The sequence below is a fragment of the Rhodotorula graminis genome, assembly GCF_001329695.1.
Source record: "Rhodotorula graminis WP1 unplaced genomic scaffold RHOBAscaffold_16, whole genome shotgun sequence".
Classification (NCBI taxonomy): Eukaryota; Fungi; Basidiomycota; class Microbotryomycetes; order Sporidiobolales; family Sporidiobolaceae; genus Rhodotorula; species Rhodotorula graminis.
The window spans coordinates 301183-318793 of NW_017264943.1; the positions used below are offsets into that span (position 1 = coordinate 301183).

Genomic DNA, 17611 nt, shown 5'->3' on the forward strand with positions numbered 1-17611 from the left:
CTCCTCGCTGGCGAGGACGACGACGACGACGGCGACGGACGTCGGCTTGGCTCTCTCTCTCTTGTTCTCTCTCTCGAGACGACAGCGACGGCAACGACGACCGAGAGCTCGAGAGCGCGAGAGAGAATGCGGCTGCAACAGTTGAGTTTGCAAGGCCTTGTGCCCTCCGTTGAAGAGGGCTCGATAGATCTAATGGCTACAAGCAGTGTGACGACATCTGAGGAGAGAACGACGATGAGGGAGACCCGGGGGAATAGACCTGGAAAAGCTAGGAGGGAGGGGATGACAACAAATGACCGACAAACTGCTGCTGAGAGGGAGGAAGGGGGGTGCATGGCCTCGTTGAGAGGCACCTCGTTGAGAGGAAAGGGGATGCGAGAGGAAAGCTCACGCCCTATTGGTGCGCGGCAAAGTGAAGCGGGCCGCCGAGCTTGCGGAGGCGCTCGCCGAAGAAAATGAGCACGACGACGAGGAATGTCGCGCCGCCGACGATGGCCGCCTGGATCCCAAACGACACGTCGAACCCGGCAGACTCTGCCCAGTCAAGTTGGAAGTACCCGACTGAAAATCCCGACATCGTGCGTGCCAGATTGACGAGCGCCGACACCTCGCCCGACGCCGAGGGCAGAAAGTCGAGCGCGTACGCCGTGATGGCGACCGACGCGATCATGACACCGACGACGTACAGGCCCCAGCCGACGACGATAGCGGCGACGTTGAGGTGGTGCTCGAGCGCCTGGCCGACGATGATGAGGCCCGGGATCATGACGGCGACGGCGAGGAAGTAAATCGGGAGGCGCGCCTCGGGGCGGAACAGGCCGTTGTGGCGGCGCACGTAGCGAGCGGCGATCCAGTCGTTGGCGTAGTGCCCAAACACCTGTGCGCGTCGGCAGGGTCAGGTCCTCGTCGCGGGAAAGTCTCCTCGAGCGAGAGGGGAGACGCACCTCGCCGATGAAGAGGGCCACGAGGGGCGTAAAGTAGAGGTACGAGATCGTGGTGAGCGAGAACCCGTAGCCGCCAATGGCCTCTGGCAGGCCAAAGATGATGCTCGACGTTACGTTGATGCCGACGGCCCACATGAACGACAGGGCGTAGATGAGGAAGACGATCCAGCACACGGGCTTGGCAAAGACCTCGACGAGACGCATGATGGACGGGAGCGCGTTGGGCTTGAGGGCGCGCTGGCGGAAGGCCGTGACGCCCGATAGGTCGAGGACGCGACCGACGACGCCGTCGCGACGCTCGGGGTGGACCTTGAGCGACCGGTCGTACCACGTCTCGTCGACGAACAAGACGACGAGAGCCTGCGGGGAAAGATGCGTCATCAGTACGGGCACGCAGAACGTGCGAGAGAGAGAGCGAGACGCACGAGGACCGTTGCCGAGCACGCAAAGACGAGCCAGAGTACCGGGCGCCACTCGCCGCCAAGGCCGTCGACCATCCAGCCGCCGAAAAACGGACCGCAGTACGGCGCCGACAGGAAGATGCCGACCCAGAGGCCGATCTTGCGCGCGTGCTGGTGGAAGAAGTACATGTCCTTGACGAACGTGAGACCGATCGTCTGGCCGGCCGTGAGGAAGAGCGACGTGAGGGGCCGCAGGACGTAGTACTGGTCGAACGACGTGACGAGGACCGAGCCAAGGATCATGAGGGTGCCGAGGAGCTGGGTCCAGAAGAGGACGGGAAGGCGGCCCCAGAAGTAGAGCGGCGGGATCCAGACGAGGCCGCCAATGCCGAGGAAGAGAACGTTGCTGCACGTGAGTCAGAGTGTCAGAGCTGGCGGTCCGCGAGAGAGAGTGAGAGAGAGGGAGCGGCGACGCACAGGTTGCCCGCCTTGTTGACCTCGTTCGGCGTCATGCCCCACTCCTCGCCCTGCGCCTCGAGCAGCGGAATACCTGCGGGGAGAAGGATCGAGTCAGTAACGTGCTCGTGACGCCGACAAGGCTGGACGACGCACCGGCACCCGACTGGAAGTCGCCCAAGAAGGCGGCAAACGCGACGACGAGGAGGATCGTGAACTTCTTGCTCTCGCGCCAGTTGAGCGGGTCGCGAGGGTCGTCCGAAGGTTGAGGAACGAGGACAGTCTGTACGGGACGGCGATGAGGAGCGAGAGAGAGAGGCGGGAAAGGGAGGGAGGAGGGCCGTGTCGGGCGGGTCGAGCGAGCGTCAGTCGGCGCTCGATTTGCTGGATGCCGGCAGGGCAGAGGAACGAGTGGGACGCACCTTGCCGTCCTGAGCGACCTTGAGCCCCGCTGCGGCTGCGTCGTCGACGACGAGGAGGATGTTGCCGCCGTCCTTCTCGACCTCGCTGTCGGAGCGAAGCACTGCGCCGCCGAGCTCTGCGTCGGGTGCCGAGGGCGAGTAGCTCTTCTCCAAGTCGGAGCCGTGCGTGGTCGACATGGTGGTGGTGGTGGTGGGTGCGGAAGAGGGAGGCGATTGAGTCGAGGAGGCGGTCGCGCTCGTGCGCGACTTGTGGCGCAAAAGTTCGAGTGGGTCCTCGATCACACCCGGGCGCGTGGAGACGACGCGGAGAGCGTGGAGAAGCGAGGAGAGACGAGCGGAGAGAAGTGCAAGGGCCACATTTGGCCGGGGCTCGTTCGCTCGCGCCCTCGCGCTTCCTTTGTGCGCATTGCAGGCCAGGGACAAGGCGACAGGCCAGGTCGACGCTTCTCTATGCTCCCCTCGCGTCCACACGCTGTGGCCGACGCGCGAGAGGGCGAGGTTGCTCGGTCGCGGCCGCGACGAGCGGACTCTGCTCTCGCTCGACCACGCCCGCTCGCCTGGTGCACTGCTGCACCTTGAGCCAAGCAGCTGTTCAGTACACGCCCCGGCCACCGCGCAGGAGCGCGCCACGCCCGCTCGTCGCCCCTCGCCGCCTCGTCCATCTCCCGCCAATCCCCAACCGGCCAGCTTTACCGCCCTTCAAGCGCACGTGCGACTCGCCTGCTGCGCCAGTTGCCGGCACAAACAGCTGTCGCACGACATCCGACTCCAAGCCGCAGCTCCCCGACCTCGCCCTCGCCCTCGCCCCACCTCTACCTCACGCCCTCGCACCCGTCTCGTACCGAACCGCCTACCGCAGCGCAGCGCTCTAGGCCGCTCGCCACGGTCACCGCACATGCTCTGTCGCACGTTCGAGGGCCTGCAGGCCATCGCCCCGTCGAGCCCGGCACCGTCGACTCTCGACCGCCGTCCTCGCATCACGACTCCTCGCCCGACTCCGCCGACGCAGCACGCGAGCACATCTTTCCTCGGCTACCCTCCCCCGCCATCTCGCTTCCATCCTCTCGTACATGCGGCTCGACCTTGCCTCTACGTTGTCGACCTGCACAAGTCGCCGACCCGTCTTCTGCGCCGTGCGAGGTCACCGGCGCCTGCCTCGTCCACCCCCTATCCGGCGCGATGGCCGTTCGGGCTTGCGACATGCGTCGACGGCTCGCGCACAACGGAGGAGCTGGGTGAGGGTGATGCGAAGGCGGCAGGGCGTGCACGAGGAGCGGTCGAGCAGCTTGCAATCGAGCACAGCGGCCGTCTCCCAGGCGTTTCTTTCTCGCGGTCATGAGCGAGAGCTTGCAGTCGCATCCGAGAGCCAGTCGTCCTTGCGCAGATAGCTGTCGTGCGCGCACTCGAAGCTGGCGAGATCTGCGAAGTGGGGGAGCCGAGTGACGCTCCTCCTCAGGCTCCCGCATAGCACGAGCGAGCCATGCTGCTGTCGCTCGTAGCACTGCTAGCTACTGCCGCCGCAGCGGTCGCCCGACCGGCCGACCAGACCGTCTTTGGCGTCCCAGCTCCTCCTTCCCCGCCTCATCGCCGCCCATCCGTCGAGCTCTCCTCCTCTCGCCACGACTCGCATGGATCGACGTTCAGCCCACTGCTACCGCCAGCGATCCCTCTCGCCGTCAAGTCACCGTGTGCGTCCCCTCCCTCGCCCCTTGCCACGACCTCGCCCGCTGACCCTCGTCCTCCCCTCACAGACCTCAATGCCTGGCTCTCGGCAGGCGGCGACGACGGCTCCAAGGGCTACCTCGCCGGCTCATGGGCTCGGCACTGGCCTGTCCACTACGCTGGGTCACAACGCGACCACCGCCTGTCGTGGGCCGGCCTGATCCGCATCGACGACGAGGTGTTCGAGTTCCTCGGCGCTCCCCTGTCCGGCGCCTTGTCCTTCCTCGGGTCCGACAAGGTCGCGCAACAGACGGCCTTCACCTACACGGCGACTCGGTCCATCTTTACGTTCGAGGCGGCCGGCGTCGAGTTCAACGCGACCTTCCTCTCGCCTGTCACGCCCAACGACGTCGTGCGCCAGTCGCTCCCGTTCTCGTACCTCGTCGTCGACGTCAATCGGCATGCGCTCGAGAATCGCACCGTGTCGGTCTACACGGACATCTCGGGCGAGTGGGCCACGGGCGACTCGAGCATCGATATTGTGCGTCCTCGCGCTCCCTCTCTTTCCTCGTCTCACAGGGAGCTGACCTCCACGCCGATACAGACCTGGACGTACAAGAGCGAGGCGGGCATCGGGACTCATGCCGTCTCGCGCAAGAAGCAGCTCGTGTTTGGCGAGCACGCCGAGCAGGCCGAGTGGGGCCACGCCGTCTACGCCACAGCGCTCGTACGTCCCCCCTTCTGCATCTCTCTGTCAGGTCCCACGAGCCGACTCGAGCCCCATCCACAGCGCAAGGGCGTCGTCGCCGGCTCTGGGTCCGCCGACAAGCTGCGCGCCCGCTTCATCCGCCACGGCAAGCTCGACGGCACGCACGACGTCCGCTACCGCCGCGTCGACAACGATCAACCTGTCTTTGGCTTCAGCGTCACCCTGTCGGAGCAAGAGCCTGCCGCCATCTTCACGATCGGGCACGTGCGCGATCCTTACGTCGTGCGTCCACCACCTCCCTCTCTCCCCCTCTTTCCTCGCGCCTGGACTGACCCGACCTCTCTCGCAGAACTACGTCACGCCCAAGGGTCAAGTGTCATTGTCGGGCGCCTGGACGACTCGTTGGCCCCACTACGTCGACGCCCTGTCGGCGTTCCAGCTCTCGGCCTCTCGCGCCCTCCTCGAGGCCGCCCGGTTCGACGCGACCCTGCGCGAGGACGCTCGGCGGGTCTCGGGCGACGCGTATGCGGCCATCGTCGAGCTGTCGACGCGGCAGGCGTTCGCGACGTTCGAGTTGACGACGGGCGTCGGCGACGACTGGAAGGAGGATCGGGACGAGGTCATGGCGCACCTCAAGGAGATCAGCTCGAACGGCGACATGACGGTGCGTCCCTCTCGTTCGACCCTCTTTTATACTCTCTCTCTCGGGGCACTGACTCGTGCCGCCGCCGCAGACTATCGACGTCGTCTTCCCCTTACACCCGATCCTTCTGTACGCCAACCCGACCCTGCTCGCCCACCTCCTCGAGCCGCTCCTGCGCTACACGCATTCGGGCCTGTACCCAAACCGCTGGCCCGTGCACGACCTCGGCACGTACCCGAACGCGACGGGCTACAACCGCGGCGACGACGAGCCGATGCCGGTCGAGGAGGGCGGCAACATGCTGTGGATGTCGCTCGCCTACTTCCAGCTGTCGGGCGACGTCAAGTGGGTCGAGAAGCACTACGACGTCCTCAAGCAGTGGACGACGTTCCTCGCCGAGGACGGCCTGGTGCCCGCCGAGCAGCTCAGCACCGACGACTTTGCCGGTCCGTCCCTCGTCCCTGCGCCTCCTCTCCTCGGACCTCGACCTCTCTTTGACTCTCTTTCCTTCTCACGTATGCAGGCACGCTCGCGAACCAGACCAACCTCGCCATGAAGGCCATCGTCGGCATTGGTCCGTCCTGCCTCGCGCTCTCTCTCTCCTCCCCCTCCTCCTCGCGCTCGAGACGGGATCCTGACGCTCGGCGCTCCTGCAGGTGCCATGGCCGAGCTCGCAAAAGGGATCGGTCGGTGGACCGATTGGGTGCACTACCGCGCCGTCGCCGAGGTGCGCTCTCGGACCCTCCTCCTCTTTGTCGTCGTCAAGGCCGTGTCGCACCGAGCCGGCACCTTTACTGACTCGTGCTCGACGTACAGGCCTTTGCGACCGAGTGGACCAAGATGGCGATGACCGAGTCGGGAGAAGGGCGCCACGCCAAGCTCTCGTACCAGGACGAGGACTCGTGGGGCATTTTGTGTACGTCTCGACCCCTCTTCTCCTGCTCGTCGCCGAGGCTCCACTACGTCGACCTGCTGCGAGTCGCTCTCGATGCACGCGCTCACTCCTCCTTCGACCCTCGCAGACAACTTGTTCGGCGACCGCGCGCTCAACCTCAAGCTCTTCGACCAAGAACTGTACGAGGAGCAGGCCGCCTTCTACCAGCACAAGCTCGAGCGATATGGTCTCCCGCTCGATCATCGTCATCGTTGGGCAAAGGTGCGTCCACGATCTCGCGAGTCGCCCTCGAGCACGTTCGTCGACCTGACGCTCGCACCTCTTTTCCCTCGTGCGCAGACCGACTGGCAGATGTTTGCCGCCGCGTCGTCAACGACCAGGAAAGGCCGTGACGGCTTCGTCGACAGCCTCGTCGATTTCCTCGCGGCGGGCAAGGTCGATGCGCCGTTCCCCGAGTGCGTCCACGACCCTCCTCCTCTCCTCCACCTCGCGCGCTATTCCTGCGCTCGGCGCACCTCGTCTCGGTTCACCTCGCTGACCGTGCCCCTCCCTCCACTTTTTGCGTCGCCTCTCATCGACGTCGACGTCGGTCCCCTTCTGTCCTCGCCCATCGTCCGCTTCTCTCGCCGGATCCCGCGCCCTCAAGCCTGTACGAGACGCCGACGGCGACCTTTCCCGGGCGCGAAGGGCTCGACTGGCCCATCTACTTCATCGCGCGCCCCGTCGTCGGCGGCCACTTTGCGCTCCTGTCGCTCGAGGCGGCCGACGCTGTCAACGGCGTCGACCCCGAGGAGCGCTTTCGCGCGTGATCGCGCCGCCGTCTTCTAGCCAGGTCGTCCTCCTGCCCTTGTAGCGCTCTTTCCCTGTGCAAGCTTAGCGTATCCAAGCCATGCGATTGGCCTCGAGAGAGGAAGCGAGCGAGTTGCGCGTGGCCGAACCGTGCCAGCACCGCCTCGGAAGTTCGGACTTCTTTCGTCCGCGCGTCGCAGCAAGCACTTTGCGAAGCTGCCCTCTCCCTCACGCTGCGAGGCAGCCATATGTGCATCTGGGTCCACATCGGTGCAGGGTCGCCGCTCGCTCTCCCCAGCATCGCCGCCCCCTGCGAGCGCGCTCGACCCGCCTCCACCTGAGCGTCCCCTCGTCGTCACTCGCTTCTCGAAGAGCTTGTTCGCGACCGCAAATCGGGGACACGTCGATCTCGCGCGCTCAGGCACTCGCGCTGGCCAAAGCCAAATAACGTTAGCCTGCGCCGTCCAGCGCAAGTTGGCGCCGAGAAGGTGTGCTGCGAAAGGAGGCCGCTCAGGTCGCTCCCGCCGAGCGCACCCCCACCTGGGCGAACGTCCGTCCCGCCTCTCTCTTTTTCTTCTGCTCGCTCTCCTCCCTCGCTTTCGTCACTCGCCAGATCCGTACCATGCTGTACCTCGCGACTGTCGTCCTCGCCGCGGCGAGCTGTGTGAGCGCCCTCACGAGCGACCAGGCGGCCTCGTTCTTCTCGTCGTCGGCGGCGAGCGATCTCCAAGGCGCGTCGACCTCGCTCCCGCAATTCGACCTGTCTGTCGTCCAGAACTCGAGTGCGTCCCTCTCCTGTACGGCGCGAGTCCTCTCCGAGCGCGCCCTGACCCCGTTCCGCCTCGCAGCGCACTCGCTCTTCGTCGTCAACGCGACCTCGACGGCGCCGTCCAGCGTCGGCTGGCTCGCGACGGGCCTCGGTTCGGTGCGTCCCCTCCTCTACCGTATCGTGCATGCGCAGGCACTGACGTCGTGAGCCACCCGCAGCGCATGGCCGACGCCGACTTCCTCATCGTCTGGCCGACCGTCTCGGGCTCGTCCGTCTCGTGGACGCTCTCGCACCGCCTCCCCGACGGCTCGCACGGCATGCCTCAGCTCGCCTCGACCGACGCGGCGACGGCGACCACCGCCTTCTACACGGTCGTCCCCGAGCTCACGACGTCGGACGCCTCGTCGCCCTACTCGGCTGTCGCCTACGTCCGCCAGCGCGACCCGGGCTCGAGCTACCCGACGGCGAGCGGCGTCACGGCCGCAGCTCTCGGTGCGGCTTCGACCGAGTTCATCTACGCGTCGTCGTCGCGCAAGCCGAGCACGACGGCCGAGGACGCCGACCTCGCCGAGCACAATCAGGTGCGCCTTCTCTTTCTCTCTCTCTCTCTCTCTCTTCGAGGGTCAGGCATTGAAGTTCGCGACGATGCAGGCCAAGGGCACGACCAAGCTCGACCTGTCGCAGCAGTTCAGCGTCGCCGCCACCGCCGCCGAGGCGTCCGGCTCGTCGGCGAGCGAGGGCGGCGACGAGACGACCGCGAGCCAGAGGAGGATGTACATCGCCCACGGTGCGTCTCGCTCTCTCTTGTCCTCCAGATGAATCGGCTGGGTACCGGCCCTGACGAGCTTCCCTCTGCAGCGACGCTCGGCTCCCTCGCCTTCCTCGTCTTCACGCCGCTCGCCATTCTCGTCGCTCGCGTCGGCCGCGACTCGTTCACATGGTTCCCAGCTCACTGGGTGCTCAATTTGATCACGGTGGTTCTCGTCATCGTCACCTTTGCGCTCGCCACGTACGAGGTGGGCGGCCAATTCGAGGACTTTCACCACAAGTCCGTCCACCTTTCTGCTCTCCTCCTCTCAGTCTCGTCCTGACGATCCTCGTCCACTTTCACAGGCTCGGCCTGGCCCTCCTGATCCTCGTCCTCGCCCAATCGCTCCTCGGCCTCGCGGCCCACTTCACCCGCCACACGCCCCTCACCTCGTCCCGCCCGTCGCTCCGCCCTCCCGTCACGGCCCCGGCCGTCAAGCCTCACGGGCGCACGTTCGGCGTCCCTCGCCTCGTGCACGTCGTCCTCGGCCTCGTCACCATCACGCTCGGCTGGGTCCAGGTCGGCAACGGCCTCCTCATCGAGTGGGACGCCAACCTGCCCGGCGCGGGCACGGTCCCTCGCGGCGTCAAGATCGCCTTCTGGGTCCTCCTCGGCCTGTGGATCGCGAGCTACGTCGTCGCGTGGGTCGTCGGTGCGGTCGCGAAGCGTGCGGCGAGGGCGAGGGGCAGCGACTCGGGCGAGAGCGTGACGGGGCAGCGCAAGGGCCTCATGAAGTCGGCGACCTAGAGCGTCGAGATGGACGTTGCTTTTCCCTTAGCTTGGTCGCGCCTCTTCTCTGTACCACTCTCGTGTAATCACGCTTGCCGTACCTCTCTCGTCGCGCCGGCCGAGAACGAGAGAAAGAGAGAATGCGAGGGCAAGATCGTACAACAACAAGCGTCTAAGGCAGTTAAGCGTCGTCTCACCCACGAGTCTATGCCTCCTCGAGGACACGCTCGAGCCGGTCGGCCGTTTCCCACAGGCCCTCCTCGCGCGAGAGCGCCGCCATGCGGCCGAGCAGTGCCCTCCTCGCCTCGCGGTCCTCGTCGCTCGGCCCGACCTCGCACGCCATGCGCTCCTTGAGCCGCCTGAGCTGAAGGAGCCGCTTCTCGCTCGCCCTGCGCTCGTCGTCGCTCATCGTACCGGGCCCGCACGCCGGGCAGCAGCACTCAAACTCGAACACGCGCCGCATCTCGTCCCGGCGCGCGTCGACGCCCTCAAACTCGAACGTGACGTTGAGGTACGTCCACGTGAGCTCCTCACCCTCGGCGATGTCGCGCAGGGCGTACAGGCGCGTCGAGCCGGACGACGGGTCCCACGCTGGGCGAGAGAGGGTCGGCCGGCACGACGAGTTGAAGCGCGACAGGAGGAGGAACATGCCGCCGATCTCGCCCGACGTCCTGTGTGAGCGCTTGTGGTCAGCTCGTGCAGGGCGGCGAGCACGAGGACGAGCTCGTGCGCGCGACATAGAGCGAGAGAACGAGGACGCACTGGACGGCGTTGGTCGCAAAGATGGCCTGGGCCTGCGGGAGGTCGGGCCGCGTGTTGGCGAGGTCCCAGAAGTCGGCGCGCTGCTGTGCGGTCTTGAAGCTGAGGACAGTGCGGATGTTGCGGTCGAGGAAGTCGTCAAAGTCCTTGGCCGGGCCCTTGTCGTCGTCGTCGCTCTCGCCCTCGACCGGGGTGGGCCCGCCGCTTGCACCGGCCTGAGCGCGCGAGAAGAGGTAGGCCTGGAGGGGTGCGTCGAGGGTGAACAAGGGCTGGTCGTGCAGGACGAGGGTGCCGCGAGGGATGGGGCGAGTTGCGAACGCGCCGAGGTAGCCGATCGGAGTGGCGCGGATCTCGAAGGGCCGGTCTTGCGGTGCGAGTGAGCTCGACAGGGGCTCGGCGGCTGCAGCCATGGCAGAGAGGCGTGCGCGAGGTGGACGACGAACCAACGAGCGAGAGCTGCCCGTCCTCGACCACCTCCCTCAGCTCTCGCTCTGCCTCTGTGCTGCTAAGAGGCCAGCTTGGACTGCTCTACGGTCCTCTAGCTCGGCGTGCGAGTCAAGACCGTGGCACGACAAGCCGCTGTCGTGGCGTTCTGAGTGCATCAGCTTCGAGGCTCAAGACGAGACTCCCGACCACCCGTCACCTGTGCGTGCCCTTTGACTAGCGTGATCTGTCTCTCGAGGTCCGACTGACAGCCAGTCGAGCGCGCGCAGAGCCTTGCCCTACCTCGCACCCCTTACTCGTCGCCGCCCCTCATGCCTTCCATCTCGACCCTCCCGCACGACGTCGTCCGCATCATTCTCGACTTCCTCGACCCGAGCAGCGAGCGCATCACGTCCGAGGCACCCTCGGTCAGCCGGGCACGCCGAGACGTCGGCCGCCAGGTCGCCCTCATCGCGCCAAACTTCGTCTCGGCCGGCACCGACCTCGTCTGGCGCAACGTCGTCGTCGGCTTTCACCGCAACCCAGAGCTCCTCGAGCGCATCCTCGGCGACGACGCGTGGGCGGCGTCGCACGTCAAGCACTTGCACCTCCTCGTCGGCAAGCGCCACGAGCCGGCGGCGCTGCGTCTCGACCTCCACCACGCGCTCGTCCACCTCAGCCGCCTCGACGAGTGCATCCTCGCAGTCACGCCCGACGTCGCCGAGGTCGTCCTGTCGAGCGTGGGTGTCGCGCACGCTGCCGCCGACATGAGCTACCTCGAGGTCGACACGACCGTCTCGCCCTCCAACTCGTTTCCGTCGACCTTCCTCGACGCCCTGCCGCACCTGTCCGGCCTCGACCGCCGCGTCGCCCTCTCGCTACGCCTTCCAGCCGGCGCCGCTGTCCCACCTCCTCGAGTCGCACCCGTGCTCCGCACCCGCCACATCATGCTCGAGGTCGAAGAGCTCAAGCCCGACGCGCACCGCACTGCAGCCGCCTTCCTCGCCTCCTACCTCGCCCTCTTCGACCCTGCCGTCGTGTCGAGCATCGTCCTCATCAGCGACCACCTCCCCAACTCGAATCTCGGCCCTTTCCTCCTCGCCGCGACCAACCTCACCCGCCTCACCATCTACTCGTCTACGACCGACTTTCCTTCTCTTCTCGACGAGGTCACCACCCTGCTCCCACATCTCGGGCACCTGCGCGCCCTCAAGCTCCCCCTGCGCGCCTACAACGCCCGCCCACTCGCCCTCGAGCGCTCGGACCCGCGGTGCGCGGCTCTCGGCCTCGCGCTCAGCCACTGCGGCGCCGGCGGGCCATCCGCGCTCGAGAGCGTCGCGCTCGACGTCGACTTTGGGCAGCGCGGCGAGCTCATCGAGTGGCTCGACGAGTTGAGCGTGCGCAGAGGAGACGGAGGAGGGCGGCTTGGCGAATGGCGCACGGTCGAGTGGGACGCGATGAGGGAGCTGCGGCGCGAGGTGTGGCTCGTGCGCACGGCGAGCGAGACTGGGCGAGACGGCGGGAGGAATCGGTGGCGCCTCGGCGAGGGAGAGAGCTCAGACGAGGTGCGTCCGCTCGTCTCGCTCCTCTTTCCCCCTTGCGCCCGAGCCGAGCACTCACGTGTCATCTCGCTCGCAGGACTGACCGTAGCTTGCAGTGCGTGCAAAGACCGATCTGTGCTTGTGCGAGTCACGTCGGCGCGAGAGACGACCGCGAGCGGCCTCGAGCGAGAGCCGAAAGCCTTGCTCCCTCTCGCGAGCTGGCTCCTGTCGTACGCCTGCAGGCTTTCCGGCCGCTGAACAAAACGCTCCTCTCTCTCTCGTCGAGTGCGCACGAGAGGAAAGCGCATCGTCACGGACGTTCAAGCTGGAGAACCCTCGCTCGTGCTCGCCTCGCTACTGCAGCACCCACCGCCTCTCGCCCATGCTCCCGACCTTGACGCACACGACCGACGCCTGCTCCTCGTGCTCAGCCCTGACGGGCGTCGCCGTCGTCGTCCACCTCTCGAGCGCCTCGTCGACGCGCTGCGCGAGGAACGCCTGCACGGCGCCGAGCGTCGCGCCCGTCACGCCGAGGTCGATGTCGACGATGCGCAGGCTGAGGGGGAGGGCGTCGAGGAGGGAGGGAGGGAAGGCGCGCAGGCCGCCCACGCGCGTCGAGTCCATGTGGTACCGCAGGCTGAACGTCTCGAGCGAGGTCATGGCGGCGAGGACGGGCGAGAGCTCGCGGGCGAAAGTCATGAGATCTCGCTTGTCGAGGCCGAGGGAGAGGTGCGAGAGCGAGGTCGTGTTCTGCAAGAGGGGAAGGAGTTCCGCCGGGTCGTTCGGGACCTTGATGTCGAGCGAGCTGAGGCGGTCGAGGGGGAACAGGGACAGGATTGCCTGGAGCGGTATCCACGTCCAGATGCATCGGAAGCCAATGACGAGGTCCTTGACGGCGCTCCACGGTGCTGGTGCGGCGAAATCTGGGAAGCGCCCGCCGTATCCCGCCGGGTCGAGCTTGAGGGCGAGCTTTTGCACGCTTGGAGTGCTGTAGGAGCTCGAGAGAAAGTGCTGCAGAGCGGATGCCCAGGCTCGATCCTTGACGTGGCCCAAGATGCGAATGTCGACGACCATATCGTTGGCGCCCGGCGGCACCCTGGCCGCCGACGAGGCTGACCTTGCGGAGCCTGCGGCACTCGTCGCGGCACCTTGCCACGCTCTGGATCATCTCGGGTTCGCCGGCGACGCTGATGACGACGAGCTCGCGCACGTTGGTGAGCAGGTGCGGGCGGCCGAGGAGCGAGTCGAGGTCGGGCTGGCCATCGTAGAGCTCGAGAGTGCGCGACAAGTGGTCCTGGCCGAGCGCACGCCACGCACGACACACGAGCGACAGGTTGGCGGCGAGTTTCGAGCGCCGGCGCCTGGCTTCCGAGTCCGAGTCGTCGTCGAGGGTGAGGGCGAACGAGGCGACGAGGTCGACGAGCTCGAGCGGGATGTACGGGACCATGATGGGGCTGCGAGCCGTTCCTCGATGATGATATATCGCCGTCCACTACTGCTAGAGGTGTTCGGTCAGGGCTGTCGAGTGTGAGAGACGGAGAGAGATGAGGACGGACGAGGTGAAGAGGACGAAGCCCGAGCCGTGTTGATGCAGATCTGCCGCGCGCAAGCTGTCGCGATGAAGCTTCTGATTGAGATGGGCGGTCCAGAAGGACGCAAGAGCGGAGAGAGCACGGTGGAAGGGCGAGAGAGTCGATTCCGCGAGGAGGCGGAGACGACGAGAGCGAGCCTCGTCCACCTCAACGCAGGCCGGTCTGGGTGGGTCGAGCCTGACAAGTACATCGAGCACACGGAAGCGCACTCTTGAAGGTGTCCGCTGCGCGAGATCTGGTCGTGGCCCTGTTGTGGTCGTCTCGTCCGCCGGGTTCGCTCTTCACACTCTCGTCGCCTCGCTCTGCCTTCCCCGCCAAGGTACTCGAGCTCACGAGAAGCTGCTCTCGACCCGCCTCGAGCAGCCAGGCGTGCACGCGAGTGCACAGCAAGCCGCGTCTGCCTCGTCATCTCCCCACCTCTCCCGACTCGACCTCGTTCTCCTTCAAGACCACGAGCTCCGGGCGAGCTCCTGCCAGGTGCGCACAGCTTCCACTCCATCACCACTGTCCGGGCATCGCCGAGGGCATCCAGGTCGCAGTCGACGAGGTGCCAGCCACGTCGTCCTCCTCGCGTTCGGCGTCCCGGGGACCAAGACGAGCAAACACGGGCCATCGAGATCACCAAGCTCACGCTCCCTTTTTCTCGCGCCTCGCAGATGGTCAGCGTCGTCAGCCTCGCCGTCGTCTACGTGGTCGGCGGCATCACCTTCCTCCCGCTGTGCGCCGCCCTCCTCGTCGCCATCGTCTTCTACTCGTCGCCGGCTGTCGTCCTCCCGCCCAAGACCGGCATCCCTGCTCTCGTCGACGACCAAGGCGACGATGCCGAGCCGCGCACCGTGTACCGCGCCGGGTGGCTCACCGTCCGCCGCACCTACGAGCCGATGAAGGAGGGCGCGGGCGACGGCACCTACGCCGGCATGCTCGCCTCGTCGTACCGCTCCTTCATGGACCAGCGCAGCCGCGACCCGCGTCGGTCCAAGCCCAAGGACCGCTTCTTTGCCGTTCTCAAGCAGAAGACGCTGTTCCTGTACGAGGGCGAGGAGCAGGCCGAGTGCTGGGCCGCCATCGACGTCGCCGCGCACGACGTCGTCATCTACCCCGAGGGCAACGTCGACGGCGAGCTGTACGTCAAGCGCACCGCCATCGAGCTCAAGCCGCGCCGCACGGCCGACCCGGACGCCCAGGCCGGCGACAAGGGCGGCGAGGCGGCGACGGCGGCGAGCCCGGTCGTCGGCGAGCCGAGCACCGACGACGCAGCGTACGACGTCCAGACGGGCAAGCCGTTGCCGTGGTTCATCTTTGCCAAGGTCAACTCGGACAAGGAGGACTGGTGCGTCCTCTCTCTCTCTCTCTCTCTCTCTCTCTCTCGCGCGCACGACAAGGCCCCCACCTCACTCTCGTCGCCCATGTCCAGGTTCCACTCGCTCGTCCTGTCGTCTCGCCTCGGCTACCCGGACTCGGCCACCGCCGTCGCGCGAGACCGCGCCCTGTTCGACCCGGTCGACATGGCGCGCCTCATGGAGCAGATCGACCAGCAGCCCGACTCGATCCCGATGCGGTGGTTCAACGCGCTCCTCGGCCGCGTCTTCCTGTCGACGTACCGCACCTCGACCCTCGAGGACTACCTCACGTCGCGCATCGTGCGCAAGCTCAAGCGCGTCAAGACGCCGGCCATGCTGTCCGAGATCCAGGTCCGCGAGGTCAACGTCGGCAGCGCCGTCCCGCTCTTCTCCAAGCCCATGCTCAAGGAGCTCACGCCCGAGGGCGACGCGAGCATGGAGGTGCACGTCGCGTACGTCGGCGAGGCGCGCGTCACGATCGAGACGCAGGCGACCGTCTCGCTCGGCTCGCGGTTCAAGCCCTACGTCGTGCGCCTCGTCCTCGCCATCGTCCTGCGCGAGCTCGAGGGCACCCTCCTCGTCAAGGTCAAGCAGCCGCCGAGCAACCGCGTCTGGTTCGGGTTCCGCGACATCCCGCGCATGGCCCTGAGCGTCGAGCCCGTCGTCTCGACCCGCCAGATCAAGTGGTCCCTCGTCACCGGGCCGATCGAGTCGCGCATCCGAGAGCTCGTGCGTCCCCCTCTCTCCCCTCTCGTCTCTCAGCCCCTCTTGCACGAGCCGACCCTCTCTCTCTCTTTCCCTCGCGCAGATCGCCGAGTCGCTCGTCCTGCCGCACATGGACGACCTGTCCTTCTTCGACACGCGCTCGGAGCCCCTGTCGCGAGGCGGCATCTATGGGCCCTTCCTGCGGCGCGAGCGGCCCTCGCAGGAGGAGGAGCTCGACGCGCCGCCGAGGCCCGACCGCGAGGTCGGCGAGGACGCGCCCGAGGACGTCGTCGTCGGCGCCGAGGACTCGGGCTCGGGCTCGACCGCGAGTACGTCGGCGCGTGAGCGTCGCCCCGAGGTGCGCCGCCGCCGCTCGAGCGAGGGCGACCGGCCCCTCGAGCTCACTCGCGTCTCGTCGGCCTCGACCTCGACGACGGCGGCGGGCTCGGCGGCGGCGTCGAGCGCCAAGAGCGCGAGCAGCAGCAGCGTCGCGAGCCTCGCCAACGGGCTGACGGCGAGCCTGGCGAGCTGGAGGGAGAAGAACGGCGCGGGCTCGTCGACATCGTCGCTCGCCGGCTCGGCGGCAGCCAGCTCGAGCGAGGCGGGCGCAGGAGGCGGAGCCGGGCCCAAGAAGAAGAGCAGCTGGTTCGCCAAGTCGGGCTCGTCGGCGTCGTCGCTCGCGAGCGGGCGCACCGCCGCCGCCGAGTCGACCGACTCGCTCGCCTCGAGCGGCGCGAGCATGCTGTCGACCGACACGGTGGCGGGCGGCTCGACGACGTCGACGGGCGCGACCCCGACGCCGCAGGAGGAGGTGTCGGCGGCCAAGCTCCGGCAGATCTTGACCCAGCGGGCCGAGAGCCGCGAGCGGGAGAAGGAGGAGCGCGAGAGGGAGGAGGCGCTGAGGGAGGCGCGTGAGGCGGTCGCGGCGGAAGACGAGCGGCTGCGGGGCGACGGCGAGGGCGAGGGCAAGGGCAAGGGGGCGGCGTCGCGGCCGTCTCGCACGAGAGGGTTATCGAACCTCTCGCTCACGGCGCCCGGCCGGTCCGACACCGACTCGGCCCCCGCCATGCCGCTCGTCGCGCCTGCGCTGCAGGACGGTGCGCCGCTCAAGCTCAACGAGCCCGTCGAGGAGACGCAGCCGCACGTCCCTGCGACGTCGGCGTCGGCGTCGGCGAGTGCGCCGCCGTTGCCGAGCCGCCCATCATGGATCAAGCCAGCCGCTCCTCCTCCTTCCTCCGACACGTCCGCCACGTCCGCTCCCGACCCGGCACCTGTACCTGCTCCACCGCCCGGCCTCGTCCCTTCCACCGTCCCCGCACCGCCGCTGCGCCGCCACTCTCCCTCGGCCTCGGTCGACTCGCCCAACCCGTCGGCACCCGCTGGCTCGACGCTCCTCTCGTCGTGGCGCACCCGCGTCAACGACAAGGAGGCGCTCGCTGCCGGCGTCGCGAGCGCCAAGGAGTCGATGCGCCGCTGGGGCGCCACCTGGAGCGCGAAGCGGGCGCAGGGCTCGGCGCCGCCTACGCCCGGGGCGGGCGGCGACATGGACCGGCCGGTCGGCGACGGCGAGGAGCGGGTCGAGGGCAAGGACGGCTCGCGGGAACGAGGGACGGAGCGCGAGGCGTACCGCGACTACCGGGCGCGGGCGGCGAGCCCGGCCGGGTCGACGTCGTCGAGCAGGGCGGCTGGCGCTCGCGGCGACGAGGTGCCGCGCACGCCGCCGAGAGCGATCCCGACGGCGGGCTCGGGCTTCAAGCCCTCGACGAGCTCGCTGCCCGTCGTCCAGGTCTCGCCGTCGAACGCGCTCGGGAGCTCGCCGACCAAGCCGCCTGCTCCCCTCGGCTCGAGCGCGTCCAAGGTCGGCGGTGGCGGCGGGACGGGCTATCGGCCGGTCCAGATGATGTCCCTTCCGGGCATCAAGGACGAGGAGCGGCGCAGGCGGGTCAGGGAGGACCACATCGGCGGCGGGGCGCGCACGCCCGTCGAGCAGAAGCTGGCGGCGGTGGCGGAGCCTCGCGCCGGTC

The 17611-nt window shown here is 67.6% G+C and overlaps 6 protein-coding genes across 6 annotated transcripts; 3 read left to right on the top strand and 3 right to left on the bottom strand.

Moving 5' to 3' along the window:
* Positions 1 to 128: 128 nt before the first annotated feature.
* RHOBADRAFT_48960 (uncharacterized protein) lies at positions 129 to 2400 on the bottom strand (the record flags this gene model as incomplete). Its single annotated transcript, XM_018415207.1, has 6 exons — positions 129 to 877; positions 945 to 1304; positions 1370 to 1751; positions 1823 to 1895; positions 1958 to 2084; positions 2224 to 2400. The coding sequence occupies 6 exons, from the start codon at positions 2398 to 2400 to the stop codon at positions 395 to 397; spliced, it is 1602 nt and encodes a 533-aa protein (XP_018268281.1). The 3' UTR covers positions 129 to 394.
* A 1303-nt stretch (positions 2401 to 3703) lies between these two features.
* RHOBADRAFT_39675 (uncharacterized protein) lies at positions 3704 to 7020 on the top strand (the record flags this gene model as incomplete). The annotated part of the gene is made up of 12 exons (XM_018413642.1): positions 3704 to 3911; positions 3975 to 4426; positions 4490 to 4612; positions 4676 to 4876; positions 4944 to 5258; positions 5329 to 5683; positions 5761 to 5811; positions 5894 to 5964; positions 6054 to 6153; positions 6260 to 6393; positions 6472 to 6587; positions 6779 to 7020. 12 exons carry the CDS (start codon positions 3704 to 3706, stop codon positions 6939 to 6941), a joined length of 2289 nt encoding a protein of 762 aa, XP_018268282.1. The 3' UTR covers positions 6942 to 7020.
* Positions 7021 to 7521: 501 nt separating this feature from the next.
* RHOBADRAFT_56048 (uncharacterized protein) lies at positions 7522 to 9331 on the top strand. Its single transcript, XM_018418153.1, has 6 exons — positions 7522 to 7703; positions 7770 to 7846; positions 7909 to 8271; positions 8342 to 8477; positions 8549 to 8738; positions 8804 to 9331. Exons 1-6 carry the CDS (start codon positions 7544 to 7546, stop codon positions 9243 to 9245), a joined length of 1368 nt encoding a protein of 455 aa, XP_018268283.1. The 5' UTR covers positions 7522 to 7543; the 3' UTR covers positions 9246 to 9331.
* Positions 9332 to 9353: 22 nt separating this feature from the next.
* RHOBADRAFT_56049 (uncharacterized protein) lies at positions 9354 to 10396 on the bottom strand (the record flags this gene model as incomplete). The annotated part of the gene is made up of 2 exons (XM_018418154.1): positions 9354 to 9898; positions 9990 to 10396. 2 exons carry the CDS (start codon positions 10394 to 10396, stop codon positions 9433 to 9435), a joined length of 873 nt encoding a protein of 290 aa, XP_018268284.1. The 3' UTR covers positions 9354 to 9432.
* A 1908-nt stretch (positions 10397 to 12304) lies between these two features.
* On the bottom strand, positions 12305 to 14041 carry RHOBADRAFT_56051 (uncharacterized protein; the record flags this gene model as incomplete). Its single annotated transcript, XM_018418155.1, has 3 exons — positions 12305 to 12938; positions 13099 to 13404; positions 14028 to 14041. The coding sequence occupies 3 exons, from the start codon at positions 14039 to 14041 to the stop codon at positions 12305 to 12307; spliced, it is 954 nt and encodes a 317-aa protein (XP_018268285.1).
* A 418-nt stretch (positions 14042 to 14459) lies between these two features.
* On the top strand, positions 14460 to 14702 carry RHOBADRAFT_18455 (uncharacterized protein; the record flags this gene model as incomplete). The annotated part of the gene is made up of 1 exon (XM_018412432.1): positions 14460 to 14702. A coding segment is annotated over one exon (243 nt), but the record flags the coding sequence as incomplete, so codon positions are not given.
* Positions 14703 to 17611: the final 2909 nt, after the last annotated feature.

Excerpts from the sequence above, each read along its gene's own strand:
- RHOBADRAFT_56048 (XM_018418153.1), top strand. The coding sequence starts at position 7,544 with ATGCTGTACCTCGCGACTGTCGTCCTCGCCGCGGCGAGCTGTGTGAGC. Across the intron at positions 7,847-7,908 it reads TCGCGACGGGCCTCGGTTCG|CGCATGGCCGACGCCGACTT; the intron begins GTGCGTCCCCTC and ends AGCCACCCGCAG. Across the intron at positions 8,272-8,341 it reads ACCTCGCCGAGCACAATCAG|GCCAAGGGCACGACCAAGCT; the intron begins GTGCGCCTTCTC and ends GCGACGATGCAG.